Source organism: Macrosteles quadrilineatus, unplaced genomic scaffold (assembly GCF_028750875.1).
Source record: "Macrosteles quadrilineatus isolate MER2022 unplaced genomic scaffold, UCM_ALF_1.0 Scaffold_2__2_contigs__length_208266976, whole genome shotgun sequence".
Lineage (NCBI taxonomy): Eukaryota > Metazoa > Arthropoda > Insecta > Hemiptera > Cicadellidae > Macrosteles > Macrosteles quadrilineatus.
Window position 1 is genome coordinate 132,911,999 of NW_026542595.1, and position 16,814 is coordinate 132,928,812.

Here is a 16,814-nt window from a genome sequence, read left to right on the forward strand (position 1 = left end):
ATCCAAACTAATATAAATGTTGTCCATCACCCCCTTCTATTCACATATTATCTTTTTATAGCTCTATTCTATCAGCATCTTTTCAAACCTCCGGCACACTTTCAACCTCCCTTCTTCCAGCCATTCTGCTCTCAGTCCTCTTCTTCCCAGTAATTTTCTTCACATCAACATCTCCTTTTCCTCCATCATCCTCCAATACTCCAATAATTCCTCCAAATACCTAATCCTACAGTCCACTTCCTCCCATCTTTCGTTCCATCAACTGCTTTTCTCATCCAATTCTTTCTACTATCCTCCTCTCACCCACTTTTGCATCTCAATCCAAACCAATCGTACAGAAGTGAACTGAGTAATCATATAGCACCTGAAGGATCAAATTTGCGGAAGCGGACTGAGATTATTTCTCGTCGGATGAAGGGAACCAGCTGTCCGTGATGTAAACAGTAGTGGTCCCAACACATTGCCTTGGCGCCGGCCAGCCCTAGCTCATTTGTATCTGCCAGCGCAGTCTCCGGGTAGCGTCGATCTGTCAAATTGGGGAAACCGAAAGATATTTATACACCTGGTATTGTCGGGGTTTTAACACTTTTGTGTTTTAGTTTGGGTAAAAGTCTGCGTGGTGTTTCTTTAACACCTCAATTGTTTTAAGAACATATTCATGTCTAAATAAATTTACTTTTTGTATTAATTTTTTTTTTTTATTCTTTATTTAATCTTCTGAAAAATGTTTGCCTCTAAACAAAATTTGTGTACCAAAAAAGTACAAACTAGGGCACTAAGTCTTTGTCCTAAAGTATTATTAATTTTCAATATTTCGACGTCCTGGGTTTAAAAATAATACAATCTAGTTTTATTTGTACAATCGAAGTTTTCAAAACTGGTTTAATGAAAGAATTCTCACATACTAAAAGGTAGTTACATATTACTTCTCTGTGGTTTCATGTAACATATCGATTAACACGTGGTGTTTAATACACCAATCTTTATAACAACAAGAAGTTTATAAGTTTATAAGAACAATTTCGCTTGAGCTCATCGGGTAAAAATGTCTTCACTAGTGTCTACAGGGCTTCGTGTAAGAGATTTTGAAACGTTGTTTTGGCTTTTGAGATGAGTATATACATCGAAAAGGTTAATTCCACCAAGGTTCTAGCCACTCGATTTAAATTAAGTTTACGTACAAAAATGGGTAGCTAAAGTTTGGACATGCGTATGGGGTTTGAAATTTGCAATCCATTCAACTGGTATCGATATTAACGATTAACATTGATCGGTCCAAATTTTATTCTTGTATTGTACAATAACGTATTTCACATTTTCTCTAGTAAGAGATATTGTAATTTGTAAGCCATTTTAAATATTGGTTCCTCAAAAATGCATTCAACTAATACATGCATAGGAAGTCTGGTGGTACAGTTTATAAATGAGCTGTTTTTTTAATGCTTTGATGATTTTGGCATGTTAAACATATTGCGATTTCTGGTTAATTTTTTGTTAATTCCAAATTATTCCGCGTAAAGAATCACAAGTATTCCAAATATTATTACAATTACAGTAAAGGGAATTGTGAACGTTAACACATATAATAATTGGTTCTTAGAAATGCATTCACAAACTCCACCTAAAGGAGACAATTGCAAAATAAGTTCCCCACCAAGTACCCTAATAAATTTAGCATTTCCCCAAGAAGCATTTAGTTGCCACTTAGTTTACTAATGAATTATATCACTATCCTACATCCAGCAAAAACTCGGAATTCCTCACTGTTCGCGCTGTTCGAGCGACTACCCACCACGCTCTGGTTGCTACGGATCCTTGCGCGCACGCCACGTCCAACAATTAACACTAAAATATGTAAGCCTAATCAAAACAGCCAGACAGTAATTAGTGCCAACAGCAGTGAACAAACACGGCTTGGTAGATGGTTATCGCACGAGCTGGGAAAATATGAAACATATCCCTTGAGCTCATCGGGTAAAAATGTCTTCACTAGTGTCTACAGGGCTTCGTGTAAGAGATTTTGAAACGTTGTATTGCCTTTTGAGATGAGTATATACATCGAAAAGGTTAATTCCATCAAGGTTCTATTCGATTTACATTAAGTTTACGTACAAAAATGGGTAGCTAAAGTTTGGACATGCGTATGGTGTTTGAAGTTAGAGTAGTTATCCATTCAACGGGTATGCTTCAGTTAAACGTTAAAAGAGTTAAATGAACCAAAGATGATTGCACCAAGAAGTAAATTCGAATCAATGGTTGCTTTGTCAATTGGTTCTTGTCAATTGTTTTGTGTTTAAGTGATGAGTGAGTGAGTAGGGTATGCATTAATGAGGTAACCTAGGATCAATCATCTCATCAGTAAGTGATGAGCCGGATATCAATGCATAAACCAGTAACTTGAGACTAATTTCTATCTTCAAAGTGGCGAGTAATTTATAATACACTAAACAGCATCCTGGGATCAATTGTTAGATTTTTTAGTACAAAATAGAGAAGAGAAGAATGCACCAAGCAGAATCCTAAGACCAATCCATCAACCAACATCCAGCAACCTAGGACCAATCGTCTCATCTGTAAAGGATGAGTAGGATATGAACACACCATCCAGCAACCTAGGACCAATCGTCTCATCTGTAAAGGATGAGTAGGATATGAACACACCATCCAGCAACCTAGGACCAATCGTCCCATCTGTAAAGGATGAGTAGGATATGAACACACCATCCAGCAACCTAGGACCAATCGTCTCATCTGTAAGTGATGAGTAGGATATGAACACACCATCCAGCAACCTAGGACCAATCGTCCCATCTGTAAGTGATGAGTAGGATATGAACACACCATCCAGCAACCTAGGACCAATCGTCCCATCTGTAAGTGATGAGTAGGATATGAACACACCATCCAGCAACCTAGTACCAATCGTTGCATCTGTAAGTGATGAGTAGGATATGAACACACCATCCAGCAACCTAGGACCAATCGTCCCATCTGTAAGTGATGAGTAGGATATGAACACACCATCCAGCAACCTAGGACCAATCGTCTCTTCTGTAAGTGATGAGTAGGATATGAACACACCATCCAGCAACCTAGGACCAATCTTCCCATTTGTAAGTGATGAGTAGGATATGAACACACCATCCAGCAACCTAGGACCAATCGTCCCATCTGTAAGTGATGAGTAGGATATGAACACACCATCCAGCAACCTAGGACCAATCGTCCCATCTTCAAAGTGATATAGCAGTTACCTAGAACCATTTGTCCAATTTTTAATTAGAAACGGGAAAGATATGCACCAAGCGAGTCACCCACGCCCTGAATAAATAGCATTTTATGCAAGTGATGAGTGAAAAAGAGTTGAATGCACCAGAGGAGTTCCAATTAGCCAAGTGCGGACTCATCTTGCCGCTATTTCTGTCAAGGTTCGCTGCGACGCGACGACGTCTCCTCCACCTGAAGCGCCGCGGCGCGACCGAGTAGAAACCGTGCAGTCTAAACTGATATCTAAATATACGGTCATGGTAATAAGGGAACTCTTCGCTTTGGATACTGAAGATATAATCCATGGTGTCACAGGTTTTAATTTTCCGAGTTGTAAAATGTATTTGTACAGTTTAAATTTGAAAAGATTAGATTTCCTTATAAAAGGTTATAGTTCCTATAGCGAACTCGTTTAACATAAATAAACACTCAGCAGTTAGGTGTAAAATACAGTTATATTACTGTAATTGAACCCTTTATAACATTTTTACATTTCAATTAATGTAAATTATAGCTGGATCAAAGCCGTAGTCAGGACACACTTTCAAGAGGGGGGGGGGGTCTGGTCAGTGGTGGTTGTATCAAGGGGGTTTGGGGGTCCTCCCCCGGGCAAGAATTTTAGATTTTTAAAGCCGTTTGGTGACTTTTTAAAGACATTTTTTACGTCTAAAACTGTGTCCAATAAACTCCCATTTCCCCTGCTGTTTGTCATGAAAAAGTAGACATTTTTAAAACTAAACTATGATGATTGCACTTATAAATTTCAAAACATTTAATTTTGATTTGATTGATTTAATTTGAACATACTTTAGGCTACGGCAATAATTTTTTCTACTAATTTTCGAGATTTCGGGGGGGGGGGTGAGGGTTTGAACCCCTAACCCCCCCCTGGCTACGGCTGGATAATGGATAGGTTATTCGTGTTCTCTAAACGAACGGAGAATAGGAATAGACCATTATGTTGGTCTAATTGTCTGTGCTAAAAGTCGCTGTTTTGATCCAGAGAAAATTTAGTAGCTTTTTATAAAAAAAAGAATAAAAAATTAATAAAAAAGAATCCGCTGATCTTGATACTTGACAACGCTTACAAATTTTACTCGTATTCCTTACTCATCCAAGTATTTTATATTTAAGTTTTCTTCATTATGTTATTACTTGCCTTTTTTATACCTTGAAAACCCAAACTATCACTTAAATAAGTTCAAATTAAAATCCATGGGGGGAGGTTTTCGGAATCAACCGCACTGGCAGTTATCTAAAACACGATGACGCCAAAACAACCATCATGGGTTATAATGATAACGGTCGCCTACGTTTAGCTTTATTTTAGCTAGTAAGCATTAGGATTATTAAATTAATGTTTGTACATAGGTAATTTCCACAATTAATTTCACTAGTTTTCTCTTACATGTCTGTTCAAAAAATGGTTTCTTGGAAGGATGATTATTCCTGCATGCACACCATTGTCACAAACTCGTCTAGGCTGATACATTTGGAAAATGTAATCGTTCATAAAAATTACTGTCACAACAGATGGATAGGAAAAGATAACACAAATAGTCAAGTGACACTTGTAATAATATATTTACATTTATATTGTATACTCACAAAACGGTAAATACAAATAAAAAGATGGCAGTAGTGATCGATTTCAATTGGACACTCAATCATCAGACCCAATAGGAGAATCGAGATTAGGTCACAATAGACAATTCAGACCTATTGGGTCTGACGATGATTGGAGTGCACAATCGAAATCGATCCATTTTTTATTACATTTACCGTCTTGTGAGTAAACCTTATAAGTGTAAACATATTATTAGATGTGTTATTTGACGTATTCTTAGTACTTTCTGTTAATATTCGTCTAAGCCTGATTCATTTACAGCTGTTACTACCAAGTCCCGGCTTTGCAATCACAGTTTGGATCACCGCCTGATAAACTTACGGTTTCACAACAATAATCACTGTTGCGCTGTTATTGTTATTGTTGCAACGCCCGCGTGGCGTGCCGCTCAATCCGGCTACAAATATTATCAATTGATGCCCGCGCCCTGTGACTACAAACACGACTACAGATTGTGTGACTACTGTGACTTCAATAGAGATGTTGGGACTTGAAGAATAGAAGGTGTAACTATTTTTTACTACTAGATGTTTTTTGACTTCACTAGAGATGTTGGGACTTGAAGGACTAGAAGGTGTAACTATTTTTTTTACTACTAGATGTTTTGTGACTTCACTAGAGATGTTGGGACTTGAAGGACTAGAAGGTGTAACTATTTTTTACTACTAGATGTTTTGTGACTTCACTAGAGATGTTGGGACTTGAAGGACTAGAAGGTGTAACTATTTTTTACTACTAGATGTTTTGTGACTTTACTAGAGCTGTTGGGACTTAAAGGACCAGAAGGTGTATTTATATTTACTACTAGATGTTTTGCGACTTCACTGATATTGGGACTTGAAGGACTAGAAGGTGTAAATATTTTTTTACTGCTATATGTTTTGTGACTTCACTAGAGATGTTGGGACTTAAAGGACTATAAGGAGTAACTATGTTTTACTACTAGATGTTTTATGACTTCACTAGAGATGTTGGGACTTGAAGAACTAGAAGGTGTAACTATTTTTTACTACTAGATGTTTTATGACTTCACTAGAGATGTTGGGACTTGAAGGACCAGAAGGTGTAACTATTATTTACTACTAGATGTTTTATGACTTCACTAGAGATTTTGGGACTTGAAGAACTAGAAGGTGTAACTATTTTTCACTACTAGTTGTTTTATGACTTCACTAGAGATGTTGGGACTTGAAGGACCAGAAGGTGTAACTATTCTTTACTACTAGATGTTTTATGACTTCACTAGAGATTTTGGGACTTGAAGAACTAGAAGGTGTAACTATTTTTTACTACTAGATGTTTTATGACTTCACTAGAGATGTTGGGACTTGAAGGACCAGAAGGTGTAACTATTCTTTACTACTAGATGTTTTATGACTTCACTAGAGATTTTGGGACTTGAAGAACTAGAAGGTGTAACTATTTTTCACTACTAGTTGTTTTATGACTTCACTAGAGATGTTGGGACTTGAAGGACTAGAAGGTGTAACTATTTTTTATGACTTCACTAGAGATGATGTGACCTTCTTTAATATCACGTGACTATACCATTATTTACGTGACTACAATTGAAATTGTGTCTTTTTTCTAAATTAACGATACTTTTTTGTGACTTTACAAGAGATTCCTAGAATTATGTGTCTTCACGATAGGATGATTCCAGCATTGATTTTCCGATGGTAAAAGTTGTGTGATTTCGTTATAGGTGCATTTAGTTGTTTGTATAAATAACAGGGTATAACTACGTATTATGTAACTTAGCAAAATAGTCTACTTTTACTATAAATCATACAACGAAGATTGAACATAACATTTGGATTCACTAGCAGTAGTGCAACTTGACTACAGTGTTATTCCTTTATACAGGGTGAATTTTAAATGAGTTCCCCCCCTACTTTTTTCTACATTTCTTAAGATATCATCTCCGGACCACATCAGATCATTGTTGAGTAGTAAGTACTTCATTTTGACTGGGTATACATTTTTGGCCGCCATCTTGGATCCGCCATATTGGATACAAAGTTTTTTTTTTCAAATGTAAAGGTAGGGTTGTGACCTATTATTTAAAACTAGAATTTTACGCTGATTACAATGCCGCAATTAGTTTTTAAAAATCTGATCCGTTCTAAAGTTATGAGGACTTTTTATAACTTTATTTTTAGCCCATTTTAACATTGTGCATTAACAAACTAAGACCATAATCTCAAAATAGTGCTAGATAAAGATAAGTATACACCACCATTCATTGTCGACATATTTTCACTTGGTTATGACGGATGTAGTTTTTTCAGCCGCCATCTTGGATCCGCCATTTTTAAATGTGATCAATTAATTTAAATATGAAGGTGGTGTTGTGACCCATCATTTTAAGTTACCTTTTTATGTTGAACTCAATGCCGCAATCCGTTTTTCATTTGCATTTTTGGATTTTGAAATATTGAAATTTTAAGTAAGAGTATTTTAATATTTCATCAAGAAAGCTTGATAAACAAAAACAGATTGCGGCATTGAGTCCAGTATAAAAAGTAGTTCAAAATGATGGGTCACAACACCACCTTCATATTTAAATTAATTGATCACATTTTAAAATGGCGGATCCAAGATGGCGGCTGAAATAACTACATCCGTCATAACCAAGTGAAAATATGTCGACAATGAATGGTGGTGTATACTTATCTTTATCTAGCACTATTTTGAGATTATGGTCTTAGTTTGTTAATACACAATGTTAAAATGGGCTAAAAATAAAGTTATAAAAAGTCCTCATAACTTTAGAACGAATCAAGATTTTTAAAAACTAATTGCGGCATTGTAATCAGCGTAAAATTCTAGTTTGAAATAATAGGTCACAACCCTACCTTTATATTTGAAAAAAAACTTTGTATCCAATATGGCGGATCCAAGATGGCGGCCAAAAATCTATACCCAGTCAAAATGAAGTACTTACTACTCAACAATGATCTGATGTGGTCCGGAGATGATATCTTAAGAAATGTAGAAAAAAGTAGGGGGGGAACTCATTTAAAATTCACCCTGTAGATATTGTCTCATCAATAGGTATGTAGTTACCTGTACTTTCGTGTAGAAAAATTGTGGTAATTTACTAGAAATTGAATTGAATTCTTAAAATTCGCTAGGTTCCACTATTCACAGTGTTATGCCATACTTACATTACATTATATAAATTCGGCTCAAATGCATGTTGTACATTCATATCTTGTGATATGACTAAATATTTCACTAAGTCAAGAGACATAAAAAAAAATCTTAATTATGAATTATTTTACTTTGTAGAGATCATGCAACTTTAAAACATACTATAGTTCGGCCGCTTAGAAAACGACCTGCGCGCTAATGCTAAACCAAAGCTAGAGGAGGTCGCTTTCTAAGCGGCCGAACTATAGTATAAAAATTCTTTGTATCGCTTGTAAAGAGCGCATAGTTATAAATTACGAGGAATTAACTTATACTACGTTGAAAGAATTGGCGAGTATGTTTAGGGTAAAACGCAGTTGTATTCATAACTATAGATCGAAGTCCGTAATGGTTATATTAAAACTATAAAAAATACAGTAAATGTATTTTTTTTCAGCAGAAAATACAATATTATACTTATCCGTCCATATGTTTGTATGATTTTTAATTTATACTATGTTTTACATAGTTAAATGTGTTTTTTTCAATTGTCAAACATGAAAATTTAAATATAAAAATAAAACGTGTTTAGGACCTCTAGGTAGATATAAAAGAATCTAAAAAATCTAACTGAGCAAATCTTAAGAGAAAGATGACGTGATTAAAAGTTAATTTTGTTAAGTTTGTCTCAGAGTTGTATGTATATTTTTTACTAATTGTTATTGACAATTTGATATCTTGGTTATGGATCAAAACTTTCTCAAAACTCAGTTAATTTTTATAAACTAAACTTTGTAAATAGGTAACCTTAATCAAGAAGTACTTGATTTTGAAAATGTAGAATGGCACTTTTTCAACCGTGAAAAATAAATATGGTATAAAACGGTGGTTTAACAGATTACTGGATATTAACGGTAGCCAGTACTTTATACAATTTATTTAATCTATGAAGTTATCAGTAGTTTAAGTTAAGCCTAAATCACGTGATAAGATTAACACTGTAGCCGGTATTTTACACAATACTAATTCTATATCTTCTGCTTTATCCTTGTAATTATGGCTGTAGATACATTTGAATACGGTTATGAAAAATTGCTCCCATTCTTTCTTTGTAGGTTGTATGTGAATACAATGATATATTACAATACTATAAAGTATTACTCTAATTTATTTTTTTATTGTTGGATAAGGTTTATATAAAACCATTTTATATATCAATGGCAATAAAACTCGAAATTAGTTCTAAAAACCCGTTTAAACGGTGATGCTTAAAAAATAAATAAATATTCAAAATAGCTAGGTTTACCAAACTTTCAGTACAGTAGTAGGCCTACACAAATAAATTAATAATATTTAAATAGATGTAGTGTCCATATATTTATTAAAATTCTGTCTATTTTTTTCGCAACTGTTTCTACTTTGATAGGTTTTTTAAACCGTTTCTTCAACCGAATACAGGGGGTTGAATTTAAAAAAAAAATACGAGGAAGTTTCTATTTTATTTTGGTTAAACAGAACTAAAACACTATTCAGTACTCATGCAAAATACTTGATGTTTGTAAATTTCATATTTAACTATTAAGTGTTAAAATACACTTTTTGAGTTTAATTCGTTACAAAAGATATTTCATGTTATTTTGTTAACCAAGATCGCAAACTAATATTAAGTTAATTCTAAAATAATTTAAATTCAAAATAAGCTATAAACCTAAGTGAAGACAACTATTGCACCGTTACGCAAATATTGGACACTCTACATAATCATAAAAAGATACTAGGGATGCAGAAAAAAATTATAAATCTGGAAATACCAACAAAATAAAACTAAAATCAAAATAAAACAAATGAAAACATAGACCTAAACGAAATACTAAAAATGTTGGTTAAATATTCAATTTGACTGGGCATTAATGTTGTAATATTACAAATAATAGTAAAGTGATAATATTAAGGCTAGACAACGGTTTTCGTTTTGTAAGCTTTTCCTCCTGGCGAAAGAATACTAAAAAATGCCATCATTATGCTCTATATTAGACATATGTTTTATTGGTGGTCATAAATTACATAGAGGTGAAAATATTTCCTAGATCAAAGAGGTTGAAAGTTTGTTGGAGGAAGAGGTTAAAACTTTCGTAAACTACGTCATAGAACACTTGGAGTGAAGTGGCAATTAAACACAAAATAACTCAAATTTGACATGTATTGACGGGCAATATATCATTTGTTATTGTATACTATTAACTATACCTGGGTTTAGGCATGGAACATGTCTAATGAATATAATATTATAGTCCTTTGAAGCTTTTGTAAACAAAACTAATTGTATAACTAGAAAACACATTTTTCATTGTATAACAAATCTTATAACGTCGTTTCATTTGATAAGTTTTTGAACCTAAATAAAGTTAACTTTAATTTTCATTCTATTGCAATGAAGATCAAAAATTATTTATTTCTCAAAATTATATTAAAATGTGAATATGTCAATAGTAATCATGTATGTTTATTATCTCTGGGCAATCTTCGGCTATTTATTCCACTTTTTACATTAAAAAAAATTCCTTTTTTTATTAAATAGTGAAGATTGGCATTTATATTTTTTTAGAGTAGTAGGTAAATTTTTTGTGTCAAATTTAGGGGAACTTGCTAGCCGCATTTTGTCTCATACATGTTTTGAGCGAATAATATTAAGATTATTTGCATAGAGTAACTATTACTTTTTGATTAGCAACTTAAGTAACAAACTATGCACGGGATATGTCAGAAATTTTGGTGATAGTAACATAAATAAAGAAAGATTTATTTCATAAATTTACAAATAAGAAAGGAAAGTTAAAAATGTTAAAATATGAGCAAAATAATGGCAAAAATCGTCACCCATACAGTTACAATAAGATAATATATTTTAATCCAATATAATTACTTTGAACTAAAATGCAGTACTTAAAAATTACCTATGACCATAGATTAAACATGTTTAATCATGCTATGACAGAAATAGTTTATATTAAACCCGTTTCTAAAAGGTTTAAGAGGGGAGTTCAAATAAAAAGTGAAAATCTTTATTTACAAACCAATTTTACTCATACTACACCTTAAGGTGAAGTTAAATAAAACATACAGAAAAAAACTGGAAAAATTTTTTTTCCGCTACCCTAGGTGGGGGGGGGGGGGGGATTTTTGCGTATTGCAAGGGTTTGCGAGAACATAAATTTCTCAGGTTTTAAAAGTGATAGAGAGTTGTTTTTTTTAAAATCTGTTCCTGAGAGTAATACCTACAATCTCTAGCATGGGTTTAAGGAAATTATATAAAATAAAATTACAGTAAATTTTTAAATTTTGAAATATTTTTTTCCACAAAATAACTGGTAAAAACTATTTTTTTAAATACTTTAATGACATTATTTTTACAAATCCATGCTAGAGATTGTAGATCTTGTCAAACTGAACAAAATAAAAAAGAATTCATCCTTCTATGTAGTATAGAACTTGAGATATTTATGTTCCCATGCGAAAAAAGTAAACTTTTGAAAAACGACCGAATACCAAAACACGTTGCTTTTAGTGATTGACAAAGTGCTACTTCAAAGTATTTTTTTATGAGAAAAAAAAATCGTATAAGGGTGGTTTTAACTGTTTTATGTTCAGAATGTAATATATAATAAAAACAAATAAAAAAATAAAAAATTGTAAAAATTCATATTTTGGCCATTTTTGGCGTGAACTCCCCCCTTAAGACATAATATATAAAGTAAGGGTTAACTGATACTTGTCTATTAATAGCTGTATAATTAATATACTATAGACCACAGTCTGTTTCTAAATAGTCAGTTTGTAAACCTAATGGTTTCCGAAAACGCACACAGTTGTATGTAGTGACAGTAGTTACAGTTGTATATAGTTACATTAGTTACAGTTGTATTTAGTTACTGTATTTACAGTTCCGATTCCTCCTACAGATTAATTTGTTTAATTATTCCCGTCTAAATCTGGCTTTAGAACCCATAGCGAGTTCCAAGCTACACTTTTAAAATATTTTAATTGCTGCGATTTTATTTTTATATTTATATACAAATGACAAGGGTACGTTGTAGCCTTTACCTGTTGTGCATACAAATGAGACATCGATTAGCTTAGTGATACAGTATTTCAGTCCCTTTAAACATAAGAAAAAGAAAAAAATTCCTTTCTATACTTCTATTTATTCCACGGTCAAAACTAAGGGGCGAAAAACTTTTATTGTTTTCTACAGTTTATAAACAGGTAATAAAAACAATTTATTTCAGATAGGCTAGTTTTACTGTCAATAAATTATTAATTATCTTTTTAAAGAACCAATAGTTGGACATATATTGCTCGATTAAAAACATATTGGCATATTAAAATAATGTCAACAAATATAATTTATTCCTTACTTTTTATTATCGGTTTTGTTGATTATTGAAGTTATGTTTTTTTTTTTTTGAAGCTATGTTGTCGTTGTTGAAGTTACGTTGTTGTTGTTGGTGAAGTGTTGTTTTTGTTGTTGAAGTTAGCGTTGAAAATGTTTTTGCCTTATAGGCTCTTAATAGGCTTAAAAACTAATGTTTTTTTATTATATTTAAAACTTAACAAGCAATATAGGCCTAACCAAAATGAATGTTTATTTACTCAGCTTATATCTATCAAAATTGTAATTTTTAAGCCAATATTTTGACATAAATTACTTTGGTTAGTTTAAAATTACTTTTAAAAGAAATTTTAGAGCTATCCATAACACAATTAATTGATGGTTAAGTTTTACGATCAAATTATAAACGGGTGTTTGTTAAGTTATATTAATCAATGCGATGAATCTAAAAACTACGGAATCTGCCAAGGGAGTGTCATTGTTAAATTAAAATGTTTTAACTGATTTTTTATTAAACTAATATTCAACAAACTGTATAATTTAGTGTGTACTTTACTCACGAGCCCAACGAAATCGTAAAACTTTCAACTCTTTACATAAATTAAAAATATTCGTTTGGAATTAATGATGAAAATTGGCTGCAATAGAAAGTCTTAATACGATTTAATAACTAAACAACTCTCAGTTTAATAAACTAAACTCATTCGCTATGACTAATTATATAATATACTGCGTAATTAGGCCTGAAAGGATTCTAAACTTAATACACTTTAATGAATAAACCTTTTATACATAGAAAGTTATAATTGTATAGATTTTATGTAAAGTCGTCTCGGCCGCGCTCAGAATAGAGTTCATGGAACGCAACTCTAAACTCTAAACATCTTCTTTGGGAACCCTTCCTTATAGATAGCGTGTACATTGTAAAATAGTAGGCAGTTAATGGACTAGTTTTATTGTTAACTACTTACTATAGTAACATTGTTTGATGAGTAAATTTTTTTTAATATCCTCGTATAATTCTAGTCTGTTGTTTTGCAAATTGTAGGTAGTAATTCTAATTAAAATCTTGTATTTAGGTTTTAATTGTATTACACAGATTAGTTGAGTAAGAATTTCTCGTATTTTACTTAATTAATTTATTTTCTTATTAGATAAATTTTATGCTTTCAATGGGTACAAAAACAGGATCAAATACAATGTGTAGCTTGTCCTTTATTTCAATGTATAGGTGATATTGTTTGAAAAACATAGTGTACCTTCTCCTCCTATACACAAATAATTTACAAAACATTACTTATTGGTTTTGTCAGTATTTAAGTCAATAATTTCATAACTCACATGTAATTTGATACGATATTTTTGTGTTGGCAGTTTTCTAATTCAGTCTAACTGCTTGAATACTTTATCCTTTTTAGACTGCATAGGAACATATTGAAACTACACACGTGGTTTTGTTTAGGTGGGAGTATTAAAAACTTATAATATTAATGATTTCCAAATTCATAGCTGAACATATAGAGTATAGGCAACTTTGCTAAGATAATTAGGCTTAGTAACTGATAACATTTAGATTTAGACATTATATTAGCATTTTATTATTTTAAAAGGGATAAATAAAATTGATAAATACTTATTTATTAATAATAATTATTGCAACGAGACATTGCACTGAACGATTTCCATACTACGTTTGCAGTAGTAGCGCTACCTTATATCTTGTTTTGATTCAGATAGGTTAGATAGGGTGTTTACAATCAAGAGATAAACTAAAACAACGGTGATATGAGCATTGTTTTGTTCTACACGTGAACTGTTTCAACGTCTGATCGATTGATCGATTTAGCGAATCGTGGTGTTTTCTTAACCAGCCTATAGAGTGTGTTCGTATAGTGTGTTGGGTTAACCCGAGGAGGTCGTACGCAGCGGAGGGTAGCGATGACGACTATTGACAAGTCACTAGGTACTATCGACTGTTGACTAGTGACTAGTGACTAGTGACATTGACTATTGTCTAGACTCTAGTGAACCTCGACAGTTCAGGTCTGGTACTCACCACAGTCTCTGCACAGCACGTCTTTCACAGCTTGCAGATTCTTCTTGCTGCGGAACACGGGTTCGCCGATCACCGTGAAGTTGTGAGGTCCCACACCGCTGACGAACACTAAGTACTTTCCACCGCGTTTGATATTCGCCCGCACAGGCCCGTCCGCGCCCGCCGTGTAGTTATAGTTCTGTACACACGCGGAGACTCTCGGACTCGCAGTCTTCTCGCGGAAATGCAGTCTGACTTGGCTCCTTAGCCTCAGCGCCCCCGGAGTGTGGTCCTTATGGACGTGTTGTACCTGGAAGGTGACGGCGTAGGTGCCGCCGGCGTTGACGCCGCTCCTCGACCGGGCCTTCCCCTCGAACACCGTCGTGGCGAGGAACGCCCGCGCCGCCACGTCGTTGGTCAAGTCGCCCACGTGGGAGCAAGGTTGTTGAAAGTCCGAGGATTTCAGGGACTCCGAGAACCCTCGGGAGAACCCTCTGGACGTCCTGGATATCCTCCTGGAACGTTTCAAGAGCGCGGACGATCCCCGCGTCTCGTAGTCCACGGGGGAGGTAACGCAAGTTGTCCACATCGCGCACCAGACTACTGTGGCGAACAGCACCGTCCACGCAGCCGAGGGGGTCATACTCTAGCACCACTCACAGCTCGTGCAGATACCTAGATACCCACACACCGAACCCGTTACACCACATCCTCACTACACACTCACTACCCTCTCACGTCTACCCTCACGCCGCACAAGTATCTCTTAATCCGGGTGATGAAAGGGGGGAGACGAGTCGCTGGAAGGGTCCAAGTAGGAACCGAACGCTCCTGAGTGACGTGTCCCGCAGGAATCGCCGTCGAATGTGTGAGACATCGCAAACAATAAGAAATAAATTTAGAACATTTATGGTCGGACGGGGCACTGGACGGGTCGCACTCACTGACGGTATCACAGCACTGCACTATCACTAGCACGTTGTCGTGTCGACGGGGCCGGCGCGCTACCTCAACGTGAACGTATCAACCACACTCCACACTGTGTCTCAGAGACTGGTCCGCTTGCAGCGCGCCTCTAGCGGGGCGGTCATGTACTGGGAGGGGGTAGTGGCTTGGCTAGACACAACTTACTACACAACTGACAACTGTCGATCGATATAGTAGTCACGTCATACTACTGTCAATATACATTAAAACTATATACAGCTAAAAATCTTCACTATTTCAAAAAATATTTAACATTAATTACTTTATTAGTTTATACAATCTTTTTATTGCAATAAAACTAACAAGTTAATTAGTTTCAACTGTAAAATGCACCTCAAAATTGTTTCTAAGACTATTAAAACATTAATTAATTGTATCGGCTTAGCTAGAGAAGGCTTTAATAATGGCATCATACTACTCGCAATGTATATTAACAGTAACACTATATAAACTAAAAAAGTTTATTAGACTATTTTTAAAGATATATTTTACATTAATGACTAAATTTTTTCTCAGAACTGTTCTAATCTTATAATAACAATGAAAGTTAATAAATTTCGTTTTTTATTGAAAAATATACTTTGACACTGTTGAATATACGGTTTAAATGTTTGTGAATTAATTGTTTTGGCTTAGCACATAACACAATTTTACAGCTTACAACTGAAGAGATACAGCATTTTTGTGGTAGTGACACATGATGCCATATTAATCACAATACATGTTAAAAATAATTAAGAAAAGTAAAAATAAAAATAAAACTCCGTTAAAATATACATTGTGAATAGCTAAATTAGCTTGTTCAACATTTCAAATTCAAATATTCGTATAACATTACAATTAATTTATATCAATACTGTAGCATTGTTCCCATAATGTGCACGCAGACAATTTACCACTGAAATTAATAGCTCTAACATATCTCCAGAAGATAAATTAAGAAACTATCTTTAAATGACATTACTAAGACTAGATTTACTAAAACTAATGTTTGTTGAATTGTGTATTTATATGACTTGAATATAAATATATGAAGTGTACTGGGCATAAGAATTCACTATTTTCAGTAATTAACTATTGTTCATGTTATTCTTATGTTAACCTTTTTCTTATGTGGTCTTTTTTCACAGGATGTATTGATACTTAATCATAAATTAAGAGAAAATGTACTTAACTTCCGTCAGTGCATAAATAATTATGATAACCATGAAAATACCAATTTATCGTCAAACGTAGATCCTATATTATAGTAATTTACATGTACAATGACTTAAATAATAAAGAGATACTACCTAGACAAAATATCACAAAAATATGTTTCTTTAATTTTTTAATAACATTGATTTTAATTAATAACATAAAAATGTTCCTTA

At 33.7% G+C, this 16,814-nt stretch overlaps 1 protein-coding gene across 3 annotated transcripts in view; it reads right to left on the reverse strand.

The window, feature by feature from the left end:
- Positions 1-15,488, reverse strand: part of LOC128986831 (protein vein) — a 91,666-nt gene extending 76,178 nt beyond the window's left edge. For all 3 annotated transcript variants that reach the window (XM_054407385.1, XM_054407383.1, XM_054407384.1), the window contains exon 1: positions 14,476-15,488. In XM_054407385.1, coding sequence (XP_054263360.1) covers positions 14,476-15,097 — 622 coding nt within the window. In that variant the 5' untranslated portion in view covers positions 15,098-15,488. The remainder of the gene's footprint in view (positions 1-14,475) is intronic.
- Between the last annotated feature and the right edge of the window lie 1,326 nt (positions 15,489-16,814).